Source organism: Anopheles gambiae, chromosome X (assembly GCF_943734735.2).
Source record: "Anopheles gambiae chromosome X, idAnoGambNW_F1_1, whole genome shotgun sequence".
In the NCBI taxonomy this organism is placed as follows: Eukaryota; Metazoa; Arthropoda; class Insecta; order Diptera; family Culicidae; genus Anopheles; species Anopheles gambiae.
In genome coordinates, this window is record NC_064600.1 from 15,243,321 (window position 1) to 15,252,681 (window position 9,361).

Sequence of the window (9,361 nt, forward strand, 5' to 3'; positions counted from 1 at the left end):
TATTTGTGTAGCGCGTTATTGCAGTCCGTCCTTTCGACACAGTGGATAGAGAGCAAATGAGCTCGCTGAAGCATCACACGTGTTCCGACCTTCAAAAACAATCCCGTTGTCATTGAGGTTTGACGTTCAGCCAAGAAAGCCCTCTGCAAAAGGGCGAATGGGGAATGGCAGACAAGGCGAAATTGGAATTCGAATTTCCGTACCGCACCTCCACTGGAAACGATTCCGGTTCGAACTGAACTGGACAGAACTCTTCTGCGATAAGGATAGTATGCTGCTGAATTATATAAGTTGGAGTGACACAAAATAAAACAGAGTTGCTTGAGTTCTCATCGAAACAAGAAACTTCTTTTCAATCTGATTTATCATGAGGAGACAGACTCTCCCCTCTAAACACTAACATGGTATAGACAAAGAACGACCCGCTAAAAAACTCACCCTTATACTTTTTCAACGGTCATATGATACCAAGGACAGGTGAGATAACATGAAGTCGACCATATGTGTGTAAATGTGTGAAACAAACATAGCTTTGAAAAATGTTGTTTAAATTTAATTCAAATTCATTAAATTATTTGCTTAGAACAGTCTATTGAGCTGAATGTACAGTGTCTTTACAGTACGGTGGCTAAAACATGAGGCTTTCCACATTGTTTTATCTGATTTGGCGAAAACATTATTTCTTAAACCTGTTTTTGTTAAACTTAATTGGCTGAGATTGTTTAAATACATAACTAGTTCTATTTAAATTCTTGAGTTCTATTTAAAAGTGAGAGTGTTCTATATTCGTGATCGTACCGGTACATATAATGTTTTATTGCGGTATCTGTTTTAGACTTACAGGTGTTTAGTCTCTAATGGTGCGTCCGAACCGTTGTCGTTTAAAAAGACGCGACAGCAGCAATGTCACACGGATACACGTAAGAGTTACAGTAAGAGCTAGAGACATTAAAGCGACGAATGTGATTCTCATACTTTGCTAATCCTGTTGTATGAGACGCGTTGAACCATCAACGACAATTCCATGATTGCAAATATTCACAGACACTCACTGTTATGCTGTAAACACACGTTCATTTTATTGACCAGTTGTCAAGATGTACCGGTAAATGTGATTTGAAACATGCAACGAACAAACATATAACGATGAGTACTGGATGACAAGACTTGATCAATATTGTACAAACATGCATATTAGCACGGAAGAAACACTTGTGCTTACCTGTTGCTGTTAGAGGCTGTATTGCAAACATGCGATTTGATGGCGAATTGCTAAAGAAGAGAAGCTCTAACTGCGACCAGTGGAATCCGGTTCATCGGCGTCTATCACTGACCTTCTAGGTTAGTATATGTCAAAAGACTGCTGGCATACTCCGACCGAGCATTAATTCATAGTACGATCGGGTTAGTAAAGTTGAGTATTTTAGAGTTCAAAAAAAATATTCCGAAAGAACGGATTTGGGCGTATTGCTTAACAAAAAATTACATTAATACAAAGGGAAAAGATTTACAGTCAAGTTTGTAAAATGAATTACTTACCATCATTAAAGAGGTGTTTTCAAGGAACACGTACTTTTGTGTTTAATTTTTTTTTTACCGATTGGTTGGCAAGTTGCCATTGCAGAAGGAAGGTGAAAGATGAAAGCACGATGTATCAACATTCAATAAATCATAATTTGGAAAAAATAAGATTTGTTGATGTAGATATTTTGTTTAATTTATTCTCCTCATTATCTCACATAATCTCACACACGTAAGGGTTGCAGAACCCTGGAATTGTCAACTTAAACATGCAGTGGTTTGCTGTGCGCTTGTTCAGCAGTGCAATCGTTCTTTACACTCGGGGCGGTCGCTTTCTGCTGTTTCGCTTCCAAAACGTTGATTCTATATTCTTGCAGAGTGGAATAGTGTTTTTATGCGGCTGTGGCTTCTATCATCTAACGTCTTTTTAAACGCTCACGCCCTTCAAATACTGAATATGGAGCTGAAGCTGAGTCAAGGTACAAAGGGGTTGTTCTAACTACCCGTAGGAAGCTGAAAGATTTGTTTCATGATAAATCGTGTTTACAGCGCTCGTGTCCGGTAGAGCGGCCGATGAGTCGGAAGAGTTGCAGTTTCTGTTTTTCGAGGACCAAGAGCTGAAACTAGACGAACAACGGGACAAAGAGGAAAACAAGCAGCCACAGCAAAATGTGAAATTGTGCTATGAACCTGGTAGTCAGTACTGTACCTTTTGCATGACCACGTTAATGCGTGAGGGTCACGTGGCGGGGGAGTCGTGCAACTTCCGGTTTTGCGGCAAATACGACAGGCAGATCTGTGAGCCAATCATCAAAGTAAAATCAGAAGAATATGAAAATAAGGAGCCAGAAAAGGATAAAGCGAAATGAGGGAAAGAGACGCGACGCAGCACACGCATACGTGCCATGTAGTCGAATGTTGTGCAATGGTCAACATACACCCACCGACTGTCGAGCGTTCGATATAATTGTACGTATCCCAAGAAAACCACAGGGCAACTAGTGTTTTCGATTGGTTTTCCAGCAACGGAAAGGCTAGGACAAGGGTAGCCTAGGTTGTTTTTTGTATGGCCGTTGCCATGTAGGTGATTCTCGTTTATCTCTTCGACTTCTTCAACTCGTTTTTTTTTCGCAGGTTCGCAGGGACTTTTTGCGCAGGTGCGATAGGGCGTAGTGCTATTATTTGTATTTAATGTTTTCCTCAATCGACCAACCGTATGTGTGATGATTGCAGGGGTAGAACCCTCCGTTTATGAGAAAGCTCTCTTTGTTTGGTGTGACTCCGCCCGACGTTGTCTACAATCAACTCCTTGTTGGGTAAAACATAATCGCTAAAGAAGCATCACTAGAAAGATTTCAGTTAAGGGAGGATACATTGTTCTGTCATTCACTCTTTAGGTTACAATGGACTTATGAGGAGAATACTTACTTACTTATTTATCCGGCGCTATAACCGTTTTGCGATCTTCAGGACCTGCTTCAGGAGTGTCCGAAACCGCTAAACCATTGGTCTATTGTGGGCCAAAAAGGTAAAATAGATGACATGACCAACCGTGAAAAACTGTTTGTAGCGCTGGAGAAAGTCTGGATAAATTTAAACCCTCAACACATTCAAACCTCGTTGAAAGTATGTCACCTCGCTGTCAAACTGTTATTGAAGCGTGAGATGGTCATAAAAACTATTGGTTATAGTAATTATAATTTAGAGCTATCGATTCTCAAAGTGCGCACTTTACTTTGTCTATCTGAAAAATGAATTACGCTGCTATTAGATCAAACTTCTAGAAATATATGTAACATCACCAAGGTATTAATTTTGAACTTACAAAATGCTATAATTTATCAAAAGAAAGCTTACTAAAATGTCCAATGCAAGAATAGTTATAGCGATGTTTATATATGAATAACAAGTGCTTATTTATTTTTGTCTAGTACTGGTACTGTTCATTAACTATGTTTTGGCTGAACGTGATATCTGAAATACGCCAAAGTCGGTTTTACGTGAATGTCTATGGAACGCATTATTCGCGTAATACAGAAAATCTGTTTTGTTGTTAGAACATCGTTTGAATGAGTGATGCTTACTTTAATGTCTATCGTTTTTTGAAAACAACTGAACACTTCAGAGCTAGATTTAGCATCAGGTATTGTGATTGTGATTGAGATTGTGTGTTTATTTCGGAAAATTAAGCTACAGCCGTACTAAGCTATGGTCGCCAAACGCGCTAATTTTAACATTCGTCCGTTAACAAAGAGCTCTTATGCAAACATCATCCACGGAGTGCTGTGCAATAATTCCGTAAAATTGATTTTTTTTAACTAGAGTATGCTATCTCCCTTCTCCCCCAACCTGTCACGATCAACCACTCTAATGCTCTCTTCATTCTCTCTTGCTTGCTCTCTCTCTCTCTCTCCCTCCCTCTATATTTCTCTCTCTTTTCCTCTGTACCACTATCTCGTCTGTATCTGTCTCACCATCAAGCTAAAAAACATTTTCACACACACACACACACACACACACACACACACACACACCTATACAACTTAACATTTCGTTAGGCTCGGATCACGACAACTCGTCTGGGTACCGCCGGTGGCTAGACGGTCCTAGAACGGATGCATTGTGCCGTCGCGTTTTTTTTTTAGTTTTTTTACTAGCAGCAGTGTACCCCGCGTTCTTCTGCGCAGCACCAGCGAAAAAGAAACAGAAACAGATCAATGCGCACTGTACAACAAACACACTATCGCGCTTTGTCCACGTCCGGAAAAATTCCACTTAAACGCAAAAGGTATCTTCAATAGCGTCCATACGTCTTCATTGTGGGGAATTAGACAGCCGCAGCGGATGTTTTTTGCCAATTTTGTTTTTTTTTCTGCACGCATGATTACCACTACCTTTGCGAACACATGCACACACACACACATTGAGGCAAGCGCAGGCAATATATCGCACAGCTACATCGGAAGATATCACTAACTGAAATTCCAAGAAGCTCTCTTAAGGATGCTGCGAAACCAATCGCCTCTCGCTCGCACACACGCTCGCTCGTTCGCTCGCTCTCTCGCTTTCTCGCACGGTGGCGAGGCTCTCTCGCAGTGTGGCCCTCAAACGCGCGTGGAGTCGGCGGCTCGTGTGTGGTTGCTCCAGTATTAGTGCGTAAGGTTACGCTCAATCGCACCATCGAAGTGAAAACTGAAGGAAGCGCACACCCATCATAAATGCGCAAGAGCTTGAAGCGGCCGGTGATTGTATAGAAGCGCAGTTAAAAGTTCTCCGGCGGTGCAGTTCCAGTGCTTTGTGGTTAGAAAATAGCATTGTGTGGTGAAGGGATTCAAAATACAACGTAATACAACGGGAGGGTTTTGGGTTTTTTTTTTGCATCAAGATCATGGACAACCATCATCATTTATTCCCACTCTTTTCCTGGGCATTGTTACGTACGCTGAAGGCCTGACCCGTCTGTCTGCGATTATGACAATGTTCTGATCGCGTGTTCTGTGTTTTTGTGTGAGTGCGTGTGTGTGTTTGCGTGTTTTACAAAGAGGAGGAATCTTCTTAGACTCCCATTGTCACACGGGCCATCCCGTTAGCATGCGATTCTTACACAGTGAAGTCCCTCCTTTGGTCATACACCCCATTGCTGCACATCGTTTCAACGCCACATCTTCAAATATTAGTGCGGGCATACATAATTTTTTTCATTAGTGATTCTGATCTGCCAAAGTCATTCTGTTGCGCCGGTTCTCCTTACGCGTCCAAATACGCGCCAAAATTGCAAAAGTGTTGCACAGGCGAGCAATAACCGCGCTAATTAGGATACATTTCGAATTATACTTATCGTAATTTAATATTGTTTACAGTCGAGTGAGTTGTATTTGATGATGCCGAGACATTTCAACTGAAGGAGAGATTCGATGTTTGCCATACCCATTCGGATGTTCCCTGATTGTTCTGCTTAGTGGCTGTTTCAATTGGTTTTGTATGTGTGTGCTCACGTAGATTTTTTTTCGTGACTGAATTCGTTGCTGTCGTTGTGTTCTTTTTTTATATCATTCTTAATTTTGCATCCATATTCTTGCCTGCTACATTGGGCTGAACAATATATGGATTGAATCCATTCAGCGATGTGCTCGAGCCTTAATGCGGGCAAAACAAAGCGCTATGGTTTTGTGGTTTGTCCAAGTGAGATAAGGGGAAGTTGTTTTGTTCTCCATTTTGATTTCTTCGTCGCGCGTCGCTGTTAGACCGGGTTTTAGCGATTGTTTTTCACATCCAGGAAATAAATGTAAACCGGGCATTATTTGCGACACATGTGATTTTTTTTTTGGTAAAAAATAACAGATATTAACCCATTTGATCATGTGTGCTGATTGTTAATAATGCTTCAAAATTTATGATAAAAGTTCGTGAAATTGTTTTGTCCCAGAAAATCGAAGAACCTTACTGAGACCGTTGAGCTTAAAATCCATATCATCGTAGTATACATTGAAGCTATTTTATATTGTACTGTAAACATTTGATGTATAAACTTAATTGTAACGCTGCACTCGTACACAGTTGCTACGGGATCGGTTTTGGTCATTTTTCCGATTTATTTTTGTTGTTTCTAATTTTTTTTATAGTTTCAACAATTGATTGGGTTTACCCAGAAATGTCTATTGGTATCCCAGACCCAGACTATTGGTATCGAATTGCAATGGGAAGATTCCAATAAATAGTGGGAACGAGCCAAAAATATGTTTTAACATTATAATTGTTTTGTTTGTTTGATTTATCTTTTTATGTGGTGTGTTTGCTCGTGTAATCCTGCGATACCCTCCAGAACAGGATGAGCCAAGCAGCTGAAGGGAGTGATTCCGGTAACGGTGTACAATCGTCACCGATGGTCAGTAGAGTGGCCGAGTCCAGCGCAACCCCTTGGCGTCCGATGACGTTTCCGGACTTGCGTGGGTTCCCCGCCGGACAGCAGCTGTACGGTTTGCCGGTTCCGATCGATTTGAGCTTCCTACGCTCACCTGTCAGTAGTGATGAGGGGGCATCGGGACAGCCGTGGCAGCAGCAGCAGCATGCCGACTTACCGTCCCAGGTACTTTTACCCACTTTCCAGGTTTCTATTTTCGATAGAATGCACGCTTTCGAAAACATCAACCGTATAACGATTCTCAAACGTTGCAGGTAATTACACCTCGGGAGGACGAGCTGGTGGAAGCCGATGTCAGTGGTGCTCCAGTGGCTCCAATGAGAATTAAATCCGCTGGGCTGGTCCCGAGAGCTAGTGGCGCCGTAGCGGTAGTGGAACCGTATCAACACGAGACCGGGTCTGATGATGAAGCAAACGAACAAGACTCGTCGGAATTGGACGACGTTATGATTCCCGCATGTCCAACTGCTATTAGCGCACCGATATTTTTGCAACCCGAAAATGAGGAAGCAAATATGACAGCATTCAATGGTGCTGCATCGATTGCTAACCCGTGCTGGCCACCGCTGCATGAGCATACGGAACAGCCCGACCAGCAACTATCCGTCGATGTTCCAATCATAGTTAAACTAATCGGTAGAGCAGGATCGTACGGTTCACTGTACGCGATTTGGTACGCTCAATTGGGAAGCCACGATATCATGGAGCGTATCCCGGATTGCGTCATATTTGCCCCAGAGCTGCCACCGGATCACCAGGGACCCCCACCGATACTTACATCGCTTTTGCTGCAACGCAGAATGTCGACTGGCGAGCTGGTGACGGTTCCGTATGGCCCGAAGCAGATGCCTGGCCATTCGATTGAATAGGATGTGCCCACGAAAACGGTGCAGCTATCGGTAAACCAAACCTACCCTTGTTTGTACCCTTATTGGAGAAAGTGGACCAATTTTGAGGATTAATTTTACTTTAATACAATGTATTTTGGTAAAAAATCATTTAAACGTTAAACATTTGTATGACTACATTTTGTACTAATATTTGAAGTCAATAAAGAAAACAATATTTTTGAAGAGTTCATACCGCATAACAAAGACATGATATATGTTTCCTTTATTCCTTCGGCATACTCTCCCTAAATGGTCGACTGTTTGCATTAAACCACGTGCCGTCTTCAGTATTATACAAGCTTTTATTCATTGAACATTGGATTTATTCCTGCGTATTAATGTGTAATGAGTTCGAATAGTTTTTCTATGCTCATTGTCTGGATAAACTAACTGACCCAAATTTAATCAAATTGCATTTTTTTTGGTGATCGGAATTAGTGTTGTTGAAAAATCTTATCTTAAGCCCTCATGCAAATATTTATACAATCAATAAATATCCTAACTTTCCTCAGATTTTGCTTGGTTGACCTTTGGCTTCCATTTGCTGCAGGGTATATTGTGTTGTCTTAGTTTATTGTTAAGTGGCATGACTATAGCTTTAAATTGTGTAAAATATGTTTCTATAGCGAAATCATCAGCAAAAGTGTATTGTTTTTTTTTAAATATATTTATTTGCGTGTACAGATTAATTTCTATTTACTAGTGTGGATATTTACAACAAAAAAAAAACTTTACATTTACAAAAGTAGTGCACACTTAAGGACGACTATATCTATCTCAACATCGTTGTTTTCAACGATGTGGAAAATGTAGTTAGCAAACAACCTAAGAATAAATATACGTATTCCCAGACTAACTCCTTCTAGTTCTGGAAATCGCAGACTATTGAACAAATAGGGGCGTCCTGGAGCTTTTGAAACTATTTCTTGCTGCAGCAGTGCCCAAGCCGCCGCTACTCTACTACAGCAAGCAAATTTGTGTTCCAGACTTTCCATTTGTGGACAAAACGAACATTGATTGGAAGCCCTTCTTCCCATCCGAAACAAGAGCTCTCCATGTGACACTTTACCATTTGCTAGCATGTATAGAGTAGCTCGTTGTTGTGCTGATAAATCAAAGCTTTGCATATTAGCCCAGATTCTGGTCCAACAAAGTTGTTGATTTTCATGTGCTACTTTGGCATCTGGTAGCTTGTCCACAAGTATGCGACGAAGTTTACATGAAGAGGGGTTTGCGACATATTCAGCGGGTAAATAGGCCAGTTGTCTCACCACGATTTTTAGACAGGGATACCAGCTTGGAATGGTGGCCAGATTTGGCGGATTACCAGCTTGGACGATATGAGGCTCGCTGTATTTGAGGGAGCTGCACTCTGCTTATTTGCACGACTAGTATGTCTGAGATAAAATTGTGGAAAAGTAGCGATGATAAGTTACTACTGATGTGAATGGTTTTGACTTACTTTTGTCTTTAGAAATGTTATTGCCTATCATGAACCTTTTATCATTATCAAACGCTTTTTCACCATGGAGTAGTGCTAGGTCGGTTGATTTCCTTGTTGGACGGGTTTTGAGTAAATCTTGCTTCATTTTATGAATTTGATGTGTAGTTGACTTAGAATTGATAATTAGGTATGATGTTGCCTTCATTGGTAATTGAGGGAAGTCAATACAGCGCCTACCACAACTATATGGACAGTCGTTTTTCGCGATTTGCGGACAATCCATAAGAGATAGAGAAAAACAGTGAATGTATGAGTTGTGCAGAATACTATTTCACATCTTCGTATATTTTTTTCAATTTATTTTAACACGTTTTTATGACACGACTTATGACGAAAAAACAAATTTATGGTCGTACCATAACTATAAAGACACTTCGAAAAACAACAGGTTTAACAGGTTTTAAAACAGGTGCTAGCTAACGCATTTAAAAATCGTTCATTAATATAAATAACATATTCTAGAAAGGTTTTAAAGATACATATTTTTAGACGATTTTTAAAAAGTGTTTTAATAACTTATTTTAA

General features: G+C 40.7%; 2 protein-coding genes across 2 annotated transcripts; both read left to right on the forward strand.

The window, feature by feature from the left end:
• Window positions 1-1,231: 1,231 nt before the first annotated feature.
• LOC133393076 (uncharacterized) lies at window positions 1,232-3,450 on the forward strand. The gene is made up of 2 exons (XM_061656398.1): window positions 1,232-2,000; window positions 2,071-3,450. Exons 1-2 carry the CDS (start codon window positions 1,916-1,918, stop codon window positions 2,388-2,390), a joined length of 405 nt encoding a protein of 134 aa, XP_061512382.1. The 5' UTR covers window positions 1,232-1,915; the 3' UTR covers window positions 2,391-3,450.
• Window positions 3,451-6,129: 2,679 nt separating this feature from the next.
• On the forward strand, window positions 6,130-7,607 carry LOC11175982 (uncharacterized). The gene is made up of 2 exons (XM_003437062.2): window positions 6,130-6,607; window positions 6,697-7,607. The coding sequence occupies exons 1-2, from the start codon at window positions 6,350-6,352 to the stop codon at window positions 7,309-7,311; spliced, it is 873 nt and encodes a 290-aa protein (XP_003437110.2). The 5' UTR covers window positions 6,130-6,349; the 3' UTR covers window positions 7,312-7,607.
• The last annotated feature ends 1,754 nt before the right edge of the window (window positions 7,608-9,361 follow it).